This window comes from Macaca thibetana, chromosome 4, assembly GCF_024542745.1.
Source record: "Macaca thibetana thibetana isolate TM-01 chromosome 4, ASM2454274v1, whole genome shotgun sequence".
Classification (NCBI taxonomy): domain Eukaryota; kingdom Metazoa; phylum Chordata; class Mammalia; order Primates; family Cercopithecidae; genus Macaca; species Macaca thibetana.
The window spans coordinates 138,031,254-138,051,890 of record NC_065581.1 but is presented as its reverse complement, the minus strand read 5'-3'; the positions used below and the strand labels follow the sequence as shown (position 1 = coordinate 138,051,890).

At 35.5% G+C, this 20,637-nt stretch overlaps 1 protein-coding gene across 4 annotated transcripts in view; it reads right to left on the bottom strand.

Annotated features, from left to right (window-relative positions):
• Positions 1-20,637, bottom strand: part of ECHDC1 (ethylmalonyl-CoA decarboxylase 1) — a 56,156-nt gene that overhangs the window by 10,134 nt on the left and 25,385 nt on the right. For 3 of the 4 annotated variants that reach the window (XM_050788715.1, XM_050788716.1, XM_050788717.1), the window contains 2 exons: positions 17,757-17,809; positions 16,108-16,188 (listed from right to left, as the gene is read on the bottom strand). In XM_050788715.1, the coding sequence (XP_050644672.1) occupies positions 16,108-16,188; positions 17,757-17,809 (134 nt within the window). Of the gene's footprint in view, positions 1-10,236; positions 14,891-16,107; positions 16,189-17,756; positions 17,810-20,637 lie in introns of those variants that run through there. The other variant, XM_050788718.1, reaches the window with a different exon arrangement.

Genomic DNA, 20,637 nt, shown 5'->3' with positions numbered 1-20,637 from the left:
CACTGCTACCTGTACAGAAGTATAGCACATACAATTATGTACATTACATAATACTTGATAATAATAAATGACCATGTTAATGGTTCAGGTATTTACTGTACTATGCTTTATTTATTTATTTTTTCTGAGAAAGGTTCTCACTCTGTCACCCAGGCTGGAGTGCAGTGGTGCCATAATGGCTCAATGCAGCCTTGACCTCCTGGCCTCAAGCGATCCTCCTGCCTCATCCCCCCCCCAGTAGTGGGACTACAGGCATGTGCCACCATGCCCAGCTAATTTTTGTATTTTTTGTGTCTCACTATGTTGCCCAGGCTGGTCTCCAACTGCTGAGCTCAAGCAATCTTCCTGTCTTGGCCTTCCAAAATGCTGGGATTACAGGCATAAGCCACCACACCCGACCTATACTTTTTATTTTAGAGTGTACTCCTTTTACTTTTATATGTAGAAATTAAATGTAAAATGGCCTCAGGCAGGTCCTTCAGGAGGAATTCCAGAAGACAGCATTATCATCATAGTAGATGACAGCTCCATGCATGCATGTTACTGCCCCTGAAGATCCTGACTCTATGTAGGCCTAGGCTAATATGTGTGTTTGTCTTAGCTTTAAAAAAAAAAAAAAAGATGAATAGAATAAAAATAGAAAAAGCTTATAGAATAAGAATATAAAAAAAGAAAATACTTTTGTACAGCTGTACAATGTATTTTGTGTTTTACATGAAGTGCTGTTATAAAAGAACAAAAAAAGTTTTTTAAATTAAAAAGCTTATATAGTACAAAAGTTAACAGTTAATTCTGTCTTCTGGAATTTCTTCTGAAGGACCTGCCTTAGGCTGTTTACATTTAATTTTTTATATATAAAAGTAAAAGGAATACATTCTAAGTGTACAGTAAATGTCCTAGGCCTTCACATTCACTCACCACTCACTCACTCACTCACTCACCCAGAGCGACTTTCAGTCCTGCAAGCTCCATTCACCATAAATACCCTATACGAGCTTTCAGTTTTTTATCTTTTATACGGTACTTTTACTGTACCGTTTCTGTTTAGATACAGAAATACTTACCATTGTGTTACAACTGCCTACAGCATTCAATACAGTAACAGACTTTATAGGTTTGTAGCCTGTGAGCAATAAGCTATACCATATAGCCGAGGTATGTAGTAAGCTGCACCCTAGATGGTATAATTAGGTTTAACTACATACTATGATGTCTGCACAACAACAAAATCACCTAATGACACATTGGTCATAAAGTGTTCCTATCATTAAGCAATGCATGACTGTATGTAGGTACTATTACTGTTTTCTAAAAAGTAAGCAAACATTAAAAAAAAATAAAAATACAGTTTACAAAATTAGAATAACAAAGTTATCACTTTTCACTGGCAATGAAATAGAAATATAAAAGTTAGCAACAAATCTGACAATTAAATTCCCTATGCCAAGCCCATATGTGGTAGGTAGATTGGCCCTGAAGAGATGACCTAATCCCTGGCAACTGTGCATGTGTTACCATACATGGCAAAAGAGACTCGGCAGATGTAACTAAAGTCACATCCTTAAAATAGGAAAATTTTCCTGGATTATCTGAGTGGACCCAATCTAATCATGAGAACACTTAAAAGCAGAGAAAATTTTCCAGCTGTAGTCAGAGAAATGAAGCATAAGGATAAATAAGAGAGATTCAAAGTATGAGAGGAATTTGACTCGCCACTGCTGGAGGAGCCACATGGAAAGCATGAGAAGGAATTCAGAAAGCCTCTAGGAGCAAAGACTCATCCCCGAGCTGGCAGCAAGGAAACAGGGACTTCAGTCCTTCAAGTGCCAAATTCTACCAGTTGGAACCTGGATAAGCCTGGGAGTTAATCCTCCCCTACAGTCTTCAGAACCCACTCCACTTAGATTTTGGTCTCATGAGACAAGGTTTAGAAAAACCAGCTGAGCCCAGCTGGACTTCAGACCTATACATCTGTGAGATAATACTGTGTTGTTTTAAGCCACAAAATTTGTGGTGGTTTGTTATAGCAGCAACAGAAAACTACTACATGTATTAACATTTTCTTAATTTATATTTCATTCTAAATATCTTTAATTTGTCAAGGTGGATTAAAAATGAGAGGCTATATTGTTTTATCACATTTCTAGCTTTTCATTTCCTCACATCAATGTTGTCACTAAAATGGAAACATAATGCTTGACTAGATTCTGACCATTGAGAAATACCAATTTTTAATTCATGTTAGTTTTTTGCTTTTAAAAAATGGTTTTTAAAAGCCATTTTCTCTTGGAATATTTTACATGAAAAGTATGACTCAAGTGAGGGTCTATTGATGCAAAGTGGAACTGAGTGTTTCTGACATATGTATTCATTACATCTATTATCAGCTGGTGCTTACAGGGTTTTGGGGGAAGGGAACAGTGTTAGAATGCTACATGAGTTCATTTCTTTTATATATTCATATTAAGTATCTCCGTCTGCTGAAGTACTTCCATTGGCATGGATGAAAATGTCAGTTGAGTGAATTCCAGGCAATTCTCCAAGGTAAGAAAGTTAAACAAGCTAAAAGGGCCAACACACATAAAAGAAGGAACATATCTTTTTAGCAAATAATATCAAAGCTTTCCGTGTTGTTTTAGAACAAGCAGACATTCTTAGGAAATAATTAAAACAATCTGTCATAGAAAATAACTGGTGAGGTATTGATAAAATAAAGGGGAAAAAATCAGCTAGAGGAACTTGTACTGATTTATCACTTCCTGGAAACTGGGGCTACCAAGGTAGTTCATTCAGTATGCAATCCTCTCTATTAGCCTCTAACATTTAAGAACTATAGTTGCTTTTGGTATGTGGGTTTTTAAAAGGCTGAATAGCCTAGGACAGTGCTTGTCAAATTTCTCTGGTCAAGGATCAATTTCTTCATTTTTAAAAAAGCTGTCTAATCGATTGCAGACCAATAATTTTGTAAAATATAACAAAAACATATTACTAGAAAAATGAAACAGAAAACCAAGGCATAAGTTTTGTGAATGGCTGTGCCTAGCACATGTGGGTGCTAAAATATGTTTAATAAACAAACACCACTTTCAGAAAAGCTGGTCCAAAAATGAATAAGATTTCATCAGAAGCTTTTTGACAAAAGCACCTGGTATCTCCAGATACTGAGAGTAGGCAATACCCTCAGACATCTTGTAACAAATAAAATTAAATATTTTATGAAGCTCTAGGATTCATTACATTTTCTTCAATTAGAGAATGACAGCTAGGCAATTTAGCAGTATTAAAGGATTATTTTTCCTGCTATTGTGCTTTTCTGTCCTAAACCTTAATACACTTAAACATCAATGAGAAATCAATATGAAGGATGGTGCAAAAATCTAATAAAGATGAACACCGGAATCTACGTTAGAGGGTTTTCACTTGTTCCAAATGACATCTAGAAAGTCTTAATTTTCTTGAATTTTCATTTTCTTTTACACAGAGGATTTTTCAGTGTAATAACACACACTTGCATACAGCTTAAGATTCTTTTTTTTTTCTTTTTTGTGTTGCCCAGGTTGGAGTGCAGTGGTGCAATCTCAGCTCACTGCAACCTCCGCCTCCCGGGTTCAAGCGATTCTCCTGCCTCAGCCTCCCGAGTAGCTGGAATTACAGGCGCCTGCCACCATGCCCAGCTAATTTTTGTATTTTTAGTAGAGATGGGTTTTCACCAAGTTGGCCCGGCTGGTCTTGAACTCCTGACCTCAGGTGATTCACCCACCTCAGTCTCCCAAAGTGCCGGGATTACAGGCCTTACCCACTGTGCCCAGTCTTAAATTTTTTTAAATTATATATTGAGATGTACATTTTATATTTATGTGTTGAAATTATATATTTCATAACTACCTGTATTTCAATGTAAAGTGAGGAATGTATTTAATACTTTCACACATAGAACATTTCCTGTTTAGTCACATATCAAGCATAAAGCCAATGACTGCTTTCTCCTCACATAATAAAATGTAGTAATAGCAGCATTCTAATGCAATCTGCACTGATGACAGCAGAGGGCACTGTCATATAAAATAACCTTTTTTAATTGTGCATAAGAATTCTGCCCATTATTGAACACTAGTTTTCAAGAGGTTAGGATTTCTGTAAACTGTCTTATACACCAAAAAAACTGGAAAATCTCTGTATGTGTGAACATGAAGTGACATATTTTAACGGATGAATTGAAACCTGAGTCATAAATTATAAAAAAGAAAAATATAAAATTTACTGTTTTTCATAAGTTAGCATATGAATCTTTTCTCATTCTATTTCTACTACCATATGATGCCATTTATATGAAGTCAAAAAATAAAAATTATATTTATTTTGGAATATTTAGCTTATAAAACTATAAAGGAAAGCAAGAAAGTAATTACCATAAAATTCAGGGTAAAAGCCAAGTTATGAATACAACAGGAAAGTTCTTGAAGGAAATTCAAAGTGCTAATCCAGTGAACACATGAATAATAAGGAAGTGAAACAGTCTTATTGCTAATATGAAGAAAGTTTTAGTGGTCTGGATAGAAGACCAAACCAGCCACAGCATTTCCTTAAGCCAAAGGCTAATCCAGAACAAGATTCTAACTCTCTTCAATAGTACAAAGGCTGAGAGAGGTAAGGAAGCTGCAGAAGAAAAGTTTGAGACCATCAGAGGTTGGTTTATGAGGTTTAAGGAAAGAAGTCATCTCCATAATATAAAAGTGCAAAGTGAAGCAGTAAGGGGTAACATAGAAGCTGCAGCAAGTGATCCTGAAGATCTAGCTAGGGTTATTGATGAAGGTGGCTACACTAGATAACAGATTTTCACCGTAGTATCAATGATCATTTGGCAGTATTCCCTGTGAGCCAGTGGTGACAATGGCCATGGGGCGACACTCCTCCACCTTTGGAAAGGGGAGAGAAGACTGGAAAGGTCTACGTCTTGTGGTCTGAGTTACAGGTCAGGCAAGTCAGAATACCAGCTAGACTTCTAAAGTTTTTGACTGTAGTGTCAGGCTCCCAGACAGCACCTCTGGACTTGTCCAGAGTCTAGTGGAAATCACCACCCTGCAAGGAAGAACACAGGACTGGCTGGCTTTGCCACTTGCTGATTATAGAGTCCTAGTGCCTCAAGTGAACATAGGAGGTATCCAGGGGGTGGTTATGGAAGGCTTGGGCAAGACCCAGTGCTGTTCTAGCTTCAGGTTTGACCCAGCACAGTCCTAGTGGTGGTGGCCATAGGGCTACTTGGTTCACTCCACCCTCAGCTCCATGGGACTCAGCACAGGGAAAGAGATTTCATTTGTTTGGGAAAAAGTAATGGAAGAGAACAAGAGTCTCTGCCTGGTTATCCAGAGAATTCTTCTGGATCTTCTCCAAGACCATCAAGGCAGTATCTCCACAAGTCTGCAAGAACCACAGCATTACTGGGCTTCGGGTGCCCTCTAAAGCAGACACAGCTCAGACCATGACACCTAAGTCTTTCTGAATATCTGGAAAGTCTTCCCAAGAAGGACCACTACAAACAAGCTCAGACTGTGAAGACTATAATAAATACCTAATTCTTCAATGCCCAGATACCAAAGAACATCTACGAGTATCAAGGCCACCTAGGAAAACATGTACCCACCAAATGAACTAAATAAGGCATCACAGACGAATCCTGGAAAAAGAGATATGTGACTTTTCAGACAGAGAATTCAAAGTAGCTGTTTTGAGAAAACTCAAAAGAAATTCAAGATAACACAGAGAAGGAATTCAGAATCCTATCAGATAAATTTAAGAACAAGATTGAAATGAAAAGAACCAAGCAGAAATTCTAGAGCTGAAAAATGCAACTGGCATACTATTGAAGAATGCATCAGAGTCTTTTTATGGCAAAATTGATCTAGCAGAAGAAGTGAGCTTGAAGACAGGCTATTTGAAATACAGCTGGAGGAAACAAAAGAAAAAAGATAAAAAAGCGTTCCTACAGGATATAGAAAATAGTCTCAAAAGGGCAAATCTAAGCATTATTGGCCTTAAAGAAGAGGCACAGCAAGAGAGAGGGTTAGAAAGTTTATTCAAAGGAATAATAACAAAGCTCTTCCAAAACCTAGAGATAGACATCAATATCCAAGTACAAGAAGGTTATAGAGCAGTAAAGCAGATTGAACCCAAACAGAAGTACCTCAAAGCATTTAATAAACTTCCAAAGGTCAAGGATAAAAACATGGTCTGTAATAAAGAAAGGATCCCAAAAGCAGCAAGAGAAAGGAAACCAGCAACACACAATTAAGCTCCAATATGTCTGGCAGAAGACTTTTCAGTGAAAACCTTATAGGCCAGGAGAGAATGGCATGACATATTGCAAGTGCTGAGGGAAAAATCCTTTCATGCTAGAATAGTATATTCTGCAAAAATATCCTTCAAACATGAGAAATAAAGATTTCCAAACAAAAGCTGAGGGATTTCATCAACACCAGACCTGTCCTACAAGAAATATTAAAGGGAGCACTCTAATCAGAAAGAAAACGATGTCAATGAGCAATAAGAAATCATCTGAAGGTACAAAACTCACTAGTAATAGTAACCATACAAAAAAACACAGAATATTAAAACACTGTAACTGTGTCTTAAGTAGAAAGACCAAATGATGAACCAATCATAAATAATAACTAAAACAACTTTACATGACATAGACAGTACAATAAGATATAACTAGAAACAACAAAAAATTAAAAAGCAGGAGGATAAAGTTAAGGCATAAAGTGTTTATTATTTTCTTTTTGCATGTTTGTTTATCCAAACAATGTTCAGTTGTTATCACCTTCAAATAATGGGTTATAAGACAGTATTTGCAAGCCTAATAAGATACAGTATTTGCAAGCCAAAAAATGTAAAAGATACACAAAAAAATTAAAAGCAAGAAGCTGAAACAAATCACTGAGAACATCATCACCACAAAAAGGAAGACCGGAAGAAAAGAAAGAAAAGACCACAAAACAACTCAAAAAACAAATAAAATGGCAGGAGTAAGTCCTTACCTACCAATAATAATATTGAATGTACATGGACTAAACTCTGCAATCAAAAGACATAGACTGTTGATGGATTAAAAAAAAAAAAAAAAACCAAATGATCTGTTGCGTACCAGAAACACATTTCACCTATAAAGACACACACAAGACTGAAAATAAAGGAATGGAAAAAGATATTCCATGCCAATGAAAACAAAAAGAAAACAGGAGTATCTATATTTATTTCAGACAAAATAGATTTCAAGACAAAAATTGTAAGAAGATGAGGAAGGTCACTATATAATGATAAACGGGCCAATTAAGCAAGAGGATATGACAATTTTAAATGTACATGCCACCCATCACTGGAGCACCTGGATACATACAGCAAATATTATTAGAGCTAAAGTGAGAGATAGGCCCCAATACAGTAATAGCTGGAGACTTCAACACCCCACGTTCAGCATTTGATACGGTTTGGATTTGTGTCCTCACCCAAATCTCTTGTAGAATTGTAATCCCTAACGTTGTAGGAGGAGGTGACAGGATTATGGGGGAAGCCTTCCCCCTTAGTGTTCTTGTGATAGTGAATGATTTCTCATGAGATCTTGTTTAAGCGTGTAGTACCCTCCCCTTTTTCTCTCTTTCTCCTGCTCCAGCCATGTAGGATGTGCCTGCCTCCCCTTCATCTTCTGCCATGACTGTACATTTCCTGAGGATTCCCCAGCCATGCTTCCTGTACAGCCTGTAGGACTGTGAGCAAATTAAACCTCTTTTCTTTATAAATTACCAAGTCTCAGGTAGTTCTTTATATCTATGCAAGAATGGACTAATACAGCACTGGACAGATCTTCCAGACAAAAAAATCAACAAAGAAACATCAGACTTAATCTGCACTATAGAAACAATTGTACCTAATAGATATTTATGCAATATTTCATCCAACAGCTGGAGAATACACATTCTTTTCCTCAGCACATGGATCATTCTTAAAGGTAGACCATATATATTTGGTCAAAAAACAAATCTTAAAACATTCAAAAAATTAAAACAACATCAAACATCTTCTGTGATCACAATGGAGACTAGAAATCAATAACAAGAGGAATTTTGGAAACTACACAAATACATGGAAGTTAGACAATATGCTCCTGAATGGCCAATGGGTCAATTAAAAAATTAAGAAGGAAACTGAAAATTCTCTTAAATGATAATGGAAGCACAACATACCAAAGCCTATACAGCAAATGCAGTACTAACAGGGAGTTTATAGCTATAAGTGCCTGTATGAAAAAACAAGAAACATTTCAAATAACCTAATAATGCATCTTAAAGAACTAGAAAAGCAAGAGCAAGCCAAACCAAAAATTAGTAGAAGAAAAGAAATACTAGGCCGGGCGCGGTGGCTCAAGCCTGTAATCCCAGCACTTTGGGAGGCCGAGACGGGCGGATCACAAGGTCAGGAGATCGAGACCATCCTGGCTAACACGGTGAAACCCCGTCTCTACTAAAAATACAAAAAACTAGCCGGGCGAGGTGGCGGGCGCCTGTAGTCCCAGCTACTCGGGAGGCTGAGGCAGGAGAATGGCGTAAACCCGGGAAGCGGAGCTTGCAGTGAGCTGAGATCCAGCCACTGCACTCCAGCCTGGGCGACAGAGCGAGACTCCGTCTCAAAAAAAAAAAGAAAAGAAATACTAAAGATCAGGGCAGAAATAAATGAAATCAAAATTTAAAAAAATATTGACTGGGAATGGAGGCTCACACCTGTAATGCCAACACTTTGGGAGGCCAAGGTGGGTGGATCACGAGGTCAGGAGTTCGAGACCAGCCTAACTGACATGGTGAAAGCCCATCTCTACTAAAAATACAAAAATTAGCTGGGCATGGTGGCACACACATGTAATCCCAGCTATTCAGGAGGCTGAGGCAGAGGAATCACTTGAATCTAGCAGGTGGAGGTTGCAGTGAGCTGAGATCACACTGCTGCACTCCAGCATGGGCAACAGAGTGAGACTCTGTCAAAAAAAAGAAAGAAAAGAAAAGAAATACAAAAGAGCAATGAAACAAAAAGTTGGTTTTTTTTGAAAAGTTAAACAAAACTGACAAATCTTTAGCCAGACTAACAAAGAAAAAAAAAAAAGAGGAATTCCAAATAAATAAAATCAGACATGAAAAAGGAGACATTACAACTAATACTGCAGAAATTCAAGGATTATTAGTGGCTACTATGAGCAACTACATGTCAATAAATTGGGAAATCTAGAAGAAATGGACAAATTCCTAGACACATACAACCTAGCAAGATTGAGTAGAAAGAAATCTAAAACCTGAACAGACCAATAACTAGTAAAGAGATTGAAGATGTAATAAAAAGTCTTCCAGTAAAGAAAAACCTAGGATGCAATGGCTTCATTGTTACATTCTGCCAAACATTTAAAGAAGAACTAATAGCAATCCCACTCAAACTATTCCAATATTCTGAAAAATAGAGGAGGGAATACTTCCAAACTCATTCTCTGAAGCAAGTATTACCCTGATACCAAACCAGATAAAGACACTTTGAAAAAAGAAAACTACAGGCCAATATCTCCAATGAATATTGATGCAAAAATCATCAACAAAATACTAGCAAACTGAATTAAACAATACATTATGAAGATCATTCAACATGATCAAGTGGAATTTATCTCTGGGATGCAAGGATGGTTCAACATACACAAATGAATCAATGTGACACATCATACCAACAGAATGAAGGACAAAAGCTATATAATAATTTGGATTCATGCTGAAAAAGCATTTGATAAAATTCAATATCCCTTCATGATTAAAAAAAAAAAAACACCAAGAAACTAGGTATACAAGCAACATGCATCAATATGCTAAAGGCCATATATGACAGACCTTCAGTTAGTATCATACTGAGTGGGGAAAAGGTGAAAGCCTTCTCTCTAAGATCTACAACGCAACAAGGATGCCTACTTTCACAACTGTTATTCAACATAGTACTGGAAGTCCTAGCTAGAGCAATCAGACAAGAAGAAGATAAAAGGGCATCCAAATTGGAAAGGAAGAAATCTAATTATCCTTGTTTGTAGATTATACAATCTATGTCTGGAAAAAGCCTAAAGTTGAGAAATAAAAAATCAACATACAAAAAATCAGTAGCTTTTCTATATGTAAACAGTGAACAATTTGAAAAAGAAATTAAAAGAGTAATCCCATTTACAACAGCCACACATAAAATTAAATACCTATGAATTAACCAAAGAAGTGAAACATGTCTATAATGAAAACTATAAAACACCAATGAAAGAAATTGAAGTGGACATCAAAAATGAAAAGATATTCTACGTTCATGGATTGGAAGAAACAACATTGTTAAAATGTCCATTCTACCCAAAGCAATCTAGATATTCAGTGTAATTCCCATCAAAATATGAACGACATTCTTCACATAAATCAAAAAAAAATCCTAAAATTTATATGCAACCACAAAAAACACAGAATAGCTAAAACAATCCTCAGCACAAAGAACAGCCCAGGAGGAATCACATTACCTGACTTCAAATCATACTACAGAGCTACAAAAACCAAAATAGCATAAAAACAGACAACCAATGAAACAGAATAGAGAACCCAGAAACAAATCTACAGATATACAGGCAACTCATTTGCAACAAAGGCACCAAGAACATACACTGGAGAAAACACATTCTCTTCAATAAATGATGCTGGGAAAACTGGATATTTGTATGCAGAAGAATGAAGTTAGACCCCTATCTATCACCACATACAAAAATCAAATCAAAGACAAAAAACACCCAAAAAGCAAACAACAAAACACATACACACACACACACACACAAAGGAAAAAATAGATTAAAGACATATTTAAGACCTCAAACTCTGGAACTACTACCAGAAAACACTGGGGAAAATCTCAGGGTCACTGTACTTGGCAAAAATTTCTTGAGCAATATTCCACAAACCCTTTCTCACATTGTTATTAAGAACTACTTGACACTGGGCAATTTGTGAAGAAAAGAGGTTTAATTGACTCATAGTTCCATAGACTGTATGGGAAGCATGGCTGGGGAGGCCTCCGAAAACTTACAATCATAGCAGAAGACGAAGCGGAAGCAGGCATATCTTCACATGACAGAGCAGGAGAGAAAGAGCGAAAGAAGTGCTACACACTTTTAAACCACCAGATCTTGTGAGAACTTACTCACTTATCATGAGAACAGCAAGGGGGAAGTCTGTCCCCATGATTCAATCACCTCCCACCAGACCCCTCCTCCAAAACTGAGGATTATAATTCAACATGAGATTTGGGTGGGGACACAGAACCAAACCATATCAACAATTGAATTCATAAAGATAGAGAATAAAAAGATAATCACCAGAGTCTGGGAAAGGTAGTGTGGAGTTGGCAGGGAGATGGGGATGGTTAATGGGTACAAAATAGAAAGAATGAATAAGGTCTATTTGACAGAACAGGGTGACTATAGTCAATACTATAATAATAACTTAATTATACATTTAAAAATCACTAAAAGAGTATAACTGGATTATCTGTAACACAAAGGATAAATGCTTGAGGGGATAGAAACCCCATTTTCCATAATGTGATTATTACATATTGCATGTCTGTAGCAAAACATCTCATGTACTCCATAAATACATACATCTACTATGTTAAAAATTAAAAAAAAAAAAATTGTTTTCAACCCTCATTGGTTGGCTTTCGACCCTCATGAAGATTTAAGGAGTTCAAGACTTCAGTGGAGGAAATAACTGCAGATGTGATGGAAGTAGCAAGATAACTAGAATTAGAAGTAGAGCCTGAAGATGTAACCAAATTGCTGCAATCTCATGATAAAACATGAATAGATGAGGAGTGGCTTCTTATGGATGAACAAAATATGTGGTTTCTTGAGATGGAATCTATTTTTGGTGCAGATGCTGTGAACATTGTTGAAATGACAACAAGGATTTAGAATATTACATAAATTTATATTTGAAAAATCAATGGCAGAAAGAAGTTCTACTGTGGGTAAAATGCTATCAAACAGCACTGCATGCTACACAGAAATCTTTTGTGAAAGAAGAGTCAATCGGTCAACAAACTTCATTGTTGTCTTCGTTTAAGAAATTGCCACATCCACCTCAATCATCAGGAAGCACCACTCTGATCAGTTAGCAGCCATCAAAATTGAGGCAAGATTCCCCACCAGATTACACCTCGGTGAAGGCTCAGATGCTTGGTAGCATTTCTCAGCAATAAATTACCTATTAATTAAGATAGACGCATTGTTTTTTTCAAATATAATGCTATTGCATATTTAACAGACTATAGTATAGTGTACACATAACTTTTATACACACTAGGAAACAAAAAAATTCGTGTGACTCACTTTATTGTGATATTAACTTTATAGGGGTGGTCTGGAGGAAACCAAACCTGTAATATCTCAGTTATGCCTGTACCAAGATGGCAGATTTAAACCCAGTTATATCAATACAACATTGGCTATATATATGGAACAAACACTCCAATTAAAAGGCAGAAATTGTCATTCTGAATAAAAAAGCAAAACCGTAGTATATGTTGTCTACTAGAATCTACTTTGAACAAGGCAGCCAAGTTAAAGATGAAAGGACAGAAGAAGATACACCACAGAAATCTTAACCATAAGAAAACTGGGAGCCAGGCATGGTGGCTCACGCTTGTAATCCCAGCAGTTTGGGAGGCAGAGGTGGGCCCTGGATCATGAGGTCAGGAGTTCGAGACCAGCCTGGCCAACATGGTGAAACCCCATCTCTACTAAAAGTACAAAAATTAACCAGGAGTGGTGGCGGGCACCTGTAATTGCAGCTACTCAGGAGGCTCAGGCAGGAGAATTGCTTGAACCCAGGAGGTGGAGGTTGTAGTGAGCTGAGATCATGCCATTGCACTCCAGCCTGGGCAACAGAGACTCTGTCTCAAAAAAAAAAAAAAAAAAAAAAAAAAAAGAAAGAAAAAGAAAAAAGAAAGAAAATTGGAGAAAATTGGGATGGCTATACTCATATCCGAAAAAACAGACCTTGACTGAATCCTGGGCCAGAAAAAAAAAAAAAAAATTAGTATGATAACTGAAAAAAACTGAATGAGGTCTGTAGATTAATTACAAGTATTGAATCAATGTTAATTTCCCATAATTGCACTGTGGCTACATATGATACTAACATTTGGGGAAACTGATTGAAAGGTATGTGGGAGTTACATGTATGATTTCTGCAAGTTTGTAATAAGTGTATAGTTAGAGCAAATGAGAAGTTGAAAGTATTTTAAAAATTCAAATTTCTGCTCTTCCAAAGATACTACTAATAAAAAAACAACTCACAGGCTGTGAGAAAGTATTCTTGCTCCTAAGGCTGTGGATAGTATTTAGTATTACAGTCGAGATAGACATAGACACATGAGCATACTTCACCTCTGCTACTATAATTATTGCTATCCCAAGGAATTTTATACAGAATATATAAAAAACTCCTACAGTTCAATAATAATAAGACAAATCAATTTTTTTTAAAGAGTCAAAGGATTTGAAGCAACAAAGAAGAAGATATATCTAATGGCCAATAAACACAAGATCCTCAACACCAGTCACTGTGGAAATTCAAATCTGAAATCACAATGAGCTCTCACAATGGTTCCCACCCATCAAACGGCTAAATCTAAACAGCTTGACAGGTGCAGCTGGAACTTTCTTCCACTGCTTATGAGAATAAAAATTATACAACCAACCTAGAAAATATAAGAAACCAATATATTTGCTGCTTAAGTTAATATACACTTACACTTACCATATCACCCCAGCAATTCCACTCTTAGATTTTCACCCAAAAGATATGGCAACATATGCCCACACAAATACTTATACATGAATGTTCACAACAGCTTTATTTATAATAGGCCAAAACCAGAAATAGCTCATGTGCCCATTAATGTATGACACTTACTGTGCTACATAGGCATAGAAAGCAATACTACTAAGCAATAAGATGAACAAACCACTGAAAAATGCAAAAACAGATAAATCTCAGAAACAACCTTTAATATCCACATAATAAAATACTTTCCAACATTAAAAAGGAACAAAGTATTCATAAATGGTACAACATGGATGACTCTCAAAGTAATTATACTGAATTAAAGAAGGCAGACATTAAAAAGTACATACTCTATGAAATGTATTTATGTAAAATTCTTTTTTAAAAATCTATTTTAAAATGAGAAAGTGATCAGTGTTTACCTTAGTGGGAATTGACTGGGAAGAGGTATATGAAGACATACAGATAGGGGTGATAAAAATGTTCTCAATCTTGATTGTGGAGGTGGTTACATGGATGTATATATGCATCAAAATCCATTTACACCATACAATTAAAATGGATTCATTTTATTGTATGTAATTTGTAGCTCAACAAATTTAATTTTTTATTTAATTTTTTATTTTTTTTTGAGACAGAGTCTCACTGTGTTGCCCAGGCTGGAGTGCAACGGTGTGATCTTGGCTCACTGCAACCTCCACCTCCCAGGTTCAAGCAATCCTTCCGCCTCAGCCTCCCAGGTTGTGGGACTACAGACAGGCATGTGCCACCACACCTGGCTAATTTTTTGTATTTTTAGTAGAGATAGGGTTTCACCATGTTGGCCAGGCTGGTCTCGAACTCCTGACCTCAGGTGATCCACCCGTTTCAGCCTCCCAAAATGCTGGGATTACAGGCATGAGCCACCATGCCAGGCCTAAAAATGTTTTAAATGTACAACATGATGTTTTGAAATATCTAGAGCATTACATGCCAGCGCAGAACGACTTTCTCTTCAGTGTCTGAAAGTGAGACAAAAAGTTTACTAGAAGTCTTCTCTTAATGTATACTCCAATATTTTTCTTAGCTAGGGTCAAGCGTATAATGATTTTTTTAAAAAATGGCAAGGCCAGGGTTAGCCCAAAGACTGAAAAACATTCCAAATGAAAAGACAATGAGTTTCAAAGTATGCCAGAATGTTACCATATTGGCATTGGTAAGAGACAGTTGAATAAGGTAATCTTAAAACTCTAAGCCAGAATATTATGTGAATACTTACATACACTTTAGGTTACACATTATGCTAAAACCTATATATTCACTATCTTATTTAAATTTATAGATATTTAAGGGAGATACTTCATTTTATAGATAAAGAAACTGAGATGAAGAGAGGTAAAATACTTGCTCAAAGTCAAATAGGTAAAAGTGGCAAACTGGGATTCAGCCTAGGTCCACCTGACATCAGTGCTCAGGCTCTTTACTGTTTTGCCAGTTTACCTCTAATTATGCTATATATACTACCTTTTGCATTATAAAGAGGCTCCAGTGTGTGAGCCTGTACAGATAACTTATGGAGCAGTGTACTGGTCCCTTTATAGCTAGCTGTGTTAGTAGGCCTTGGGAATGGTACTGAGAAAGCAGTTTAGATGTCTAAAGCATTAGATTTTACAAAATGTCATTTCTATATAATATAGCTATCAAATACTGAAAATAATTATAGGGACTGAAGAGCTATTGGTCCCAAAGAACTTTCTCTATCTTTACTCCCTAATCTTCCCAAAAGTCCCACAAAGTTGCTATAAATCACAGCAGAAAGAAGACAAAGGGATCTCAGAAAATCTCTTTTTATTGGTGAGAAAACAGCTACAGCAGTCTCTCTTTCTGCATTCTATTTTTCTTTTTTAACGTTGCTTACTTTGTTTGTATAATTCTTTTGGATTTTAAAGTTTCATATATTTCCTTAGCTTTCCTTCCAGGAGTTTTGCTAATATGGATTTGCTCTATTCAAAATCTTAAAACCTTGTGTTTTGTTAATTTTTTGAAAATGCATAATAATGAAGTGATCATGAAGTTATATTAGATAAAAATTATCTAATGACTGACAAAAAGAAAATATTCAAAAAAGAAAATAGGTTTATCCTATTTAAGAATATATGAAATATTGATATTAAGACAAAAATGAATTTGAGCAAGTTAATTATATTTGTGCAAGAAATTAATGCAATTTTCATCCTACCTGAAATCACATGCTGTAGTAAATTCTGCTCCTCCACCCAATGCCCAACCTTGAACCAGCGCAACACTTATTAAAGGAAGTCTGTATATTGAAGAAAAAACTGATGTTACAATTTTTAATTTCAATATTCACTTACAAATGTTATTTTTAAAAAATCTTAAAATGCAGTGGAAACAAAATATTGCAGTCTTCATAAAAACAAACACACATCAAAGGATAGCAGAAGCTTGAACCTTTACATCATGAGAAGAAAAACAGTGTAATACTAAAGATACAGTAGTTCACAATAAATGCCATGTAAGTTCATCAAAATACCTCCTTGAATCATTACATATTTTTAGGCTATAGCCATATTGTAACTTACTCCCAAATAAATGGATGCTTTTGTCTAATTTATAGCTCCTGGAACTTCTCAGCAGCAGTGGTTCTTCAGAATAATTCCATGTGATATCATCTTTGTCCATTTTTATTGGTATCAGGTTAAAAGTTGGAAAATCAAGGCTATATCCAAAGGTTCGAAATGTGTTACAGAAGATAGAGCTCCAAAACTGTGTTATGAAGGTTCCTTCAAAAATCAACTCATTGCTGCCTGAAATAATCCACATACTAATCCTATATAAAGGCATGATTTTGCGGTAAAAATAAATCTTTTACCTTTCCTGTTTGCAAAGACCCACTTTGCAGGGGTGTGTGAATACAAGGTAAATCTAAAAAGTTTTGCAAGTATGGAATTTTTGTAGGTTCTAACCTACAATGCAAAGGTGCAGGTCTAAATTAATTGAAAATTTCCTAATATACACCGCTCCCATGTAGAAAGAATTATTTTTAAAAAATAGTAACTTTTCAGATTTATGTAAGAAAAAGTCAAATGCAATAGGAAAAGGGAGGTGAACAGGGGTTAAGAAAATGAAGATACTATTTTAGAATAGTAATGTTATGATTCTATTACTCCCTCTAGACTCTCAGATACAATGAGTACCAAAAATACAGCAGTGCACAATTAATAACCTTGCTTAAATAAGAATTTCCTTAGTTTTCATAATTTTAAATTTGTCTACATTTGGAATGTGAAAGTAGGAAACTAATCAGCCAAAACATGTCACAGTTTGTAACCTCAAACATACCTTGACAGGCCAACAAGAATTTTTCCTCTTTGCTTCTTTACCTAGGTACAAAGTCAATTCATCTTCCTCAGAAAGCTGTAAAAACTTTCCAATCCATAGTTCTTTCTCTCATCTCTGGATACAGACCACTTCACTACACATTCTACTAATTTGGAATGTTAGGTAACCTTTATGTGTCACATATAGATCAGTGTCTTTATTATTCTGCTCTAACACCAGTATTTAACTTTCCTAATATCTACTCCTAAATACAGCTAGTTATATGAGCTCTTTAGGGGATATGTCTTAAATTCTTCTTATCTTTCATTTCTTTTATTTTTAAAATATATATGTATATACCTCATTAAATGATTATCCTTATATGTAATTAAATGATTATCCTCTATAGCACAAAAAATAGGACATCATTAGAATAGATGTAATTTAAAAATTAGCTATTATTTCTTAACTAGTACAAATAATGGAATAGTAAAAAGCTATTTTTGGTCTTTTAGAAATCGTGTTTTAAAAAGAAGGATGCATTACCTCATAAATCTTGTTAAGGTGTTTTGCATGAACATGCATACGGCCATTCCATCCTTTAAATAAAAATAAGCAGAAACACAAAGGTATAATGCAAATATATTACATTAAATTTTTTTAATTAAGTTTTTACAAAGTAATGAAGCCAAAAATATGTATTTTTTAAACAATGATGTTTCCATTTAAAACTCTTTGATGTTGTCTGAAATGCAAATAATGCTGTATTTGACTTTGTTGACATCCTAGGGCTCCTTGAGCTCAGCTTTGCATGAGGTATTAGCAAAGATGTAGGGATAAGTGACAGATCACATACTCTAGATCACTATGGAGTTCTACTCAGGGTAATGATGGGGGGAAAGGCGTAAGATATACCCATCTGTTATCCTTAAGACGATAAACTTATCAAAGAAGAAGGGAAAGAAGGGAAAAGTTATGTTAAGTTTTGGTTTCTTAAAAAAATGTTTCTAAGGCTTTATCTTGGTATTGCCACAACTTATAATTTTCTTAAACAAATTTCCTAAGAGTACTCCAAACTCGTTGCCTTGTCTTTTTTTTAGCTCACATACTTTCTTCAATCCAGTGTAATCTGGCCCTCTGCCTTATCCCAAAATCTCTCCTGAAAAGCTTTTAATAATCTCCTACTTGTCAAATTAAATGACTTTTCCTTATTCATCTTTTCTCTCTTCATAACACACAGTACTTTTCTTTAATCAGTTTCTTCATTCTCATATTTGCTCTCACATTCTAGTAACATTTTACACTCCAGATTCTCTTATTTCTTTGTTTGTTGTTTTCCAGTCTTCTTCCTTGGCTCTTCTTATCCAACTAATCCCCTAAATCCATGCAGTTTCAAAAATCCAATCCATGATTTACTCTCTTCTTTATTTATAATTTCTTTTTCTTTTTTTTTTTTTTTTGGAAGTCTCATCTACTTCCATATAAAGTGCTAAAATCTACTAGACATTTTCACATTCTGATAGCACCTCAAACTCAGCACAGCAAAACCAACTGAAAGTAAAACAACTGAGTTTGAATCCTAGTGCTGCCACTTAATAACAACATGAATTTGAGCAAGTCATGACTATGTAATTCAGTTTCCTCATCCATAAGAAATGAGAAATTTTTTAAAAATTTGCACTATTTGACTTAAAGGATGTTTAGAAAGATGACAATATACCTAGAAACTCTGTAAAAGATTGCATAAGAGTTCTGTGTTAGTGGAAAAAGTTAGTGTAAGAGTTCTGAGCTAGTGGTCAATAAGGCTCAGAATTTTGGTACTATGTTTGGCTTTCCTATTTCACAATTCTCTCACACTCAGTTATTTACCAAGTACTTCTCCTTGGATATTCCTTAGAAATATTTCGAATATTGATCCCTTCTTTTATATTTCCGCTGCTGTTGCATTAGTTCATACCTGTGTTACTCAAGCCTTGATAAGTACAATAAGATGGCTTTGCTTTCTCCCACCCAAGGACTAATCAGACCCGACACCGATTAACTTCCAAGATTGACAAGACTGGGTGCATTCAGGGTGGTATGGCCGGAGACAACAGCTTTGCTTCCTCACTGATTTCTGTATTTAATTTCTTTTTCCTCTTAAATATAATCTTCCATCCTGCTACCTAATAATCCTTCCTGTAGGATGATGATGTCTTATAGAATACAACCTGAACTGCTTGGCAAGACCACCTGATTCCAAACTATCTTATCAACTTTGACTACCATACCCCTCATCCAAGCATCCTAATTTCACCACACAAACTATTTGTCATCCCTCTAACATCTTACACTTATTGTGGCTCCTGTGTCTTTGCTTTCATCATTCCTACTAGTTGGAGTAGGCTGTCCTTCTCTTTACGTATTTCAAGGAATGCCCAGATCATATATTTTTCCATCAAGATTTTCTAAATTTCACAATAACAATTTTCTCTTTTGTGTTTCCATAGTATTTTTATTTTTGTGCCTTAATTATAGTACTTATAAATTGTGTTGTATGAATATGTGTTTAGATGCATTATCAGACACATCATCTTTACAAGACGGGGACTAGAGAACATAATAATAAGTTCTCAATAATTTTGCCAGAGATACAGAAATACAACAACTATCAAAGTATAAGTATTATAAAAAGTGCTTGAACAAACTGAGAAGAGTGTCAAAGAAGAAATTATTCATTTCAATTGGGATGGGGGTAGTTAGAGAGGCTTTAGAGAGGAGAAGGGAACGTGGCATTTGCTAGGTCTAGACAGTAAGTCCCTTGATGGTGATACTATGCCTTCTCCCTCCTCAGATGCTAGTAAAATGTTTTGCACATAGTGTTTGTTGAACTTAACAAAATTAGATGAATTTTAGATGGAGAACTATGTTGATTTATAAAACAAATGCAGTCAAGAAAAAGTAAAAGCCAATGTGGAAGGAATTTCCTAATCCAAAGCTGTTATCAGGAAGATCAGTGTAGCTCACAAAGTGATGAGAAAATTAACACAGGCACAAAGAGCTAAAAAGTTTTCAAAGTGAACTGGTTTATCCTCTGCTAAAAACCTTTCCAATAAAACCTGTTCTATTACCTACATCAAATAATTTTAATATGCATATTTGCTCTTGCTAGATTTAGATTACTTAAAATTCCCATGAAGTATATAGAATTGGTAGAAATAAAGGTAAAGCAAGTATTAGCCTGTGTACTACTATAATTTTCATTCAAAAGACAAAAGGCACACACTAAAAATGTCTATTAGAAGCCATATGAAATAAACGGTTAGAACAACAGTTTCTAAAGCCAGTCTGCCTAGGTTTGAATTTGGGCTCTAGCACTTTCTAATTAGTTTGACTTTGCCCAACCTGCTTAACCTCTCTGTCCTACAGTCTCTTATCTGCAAATTGT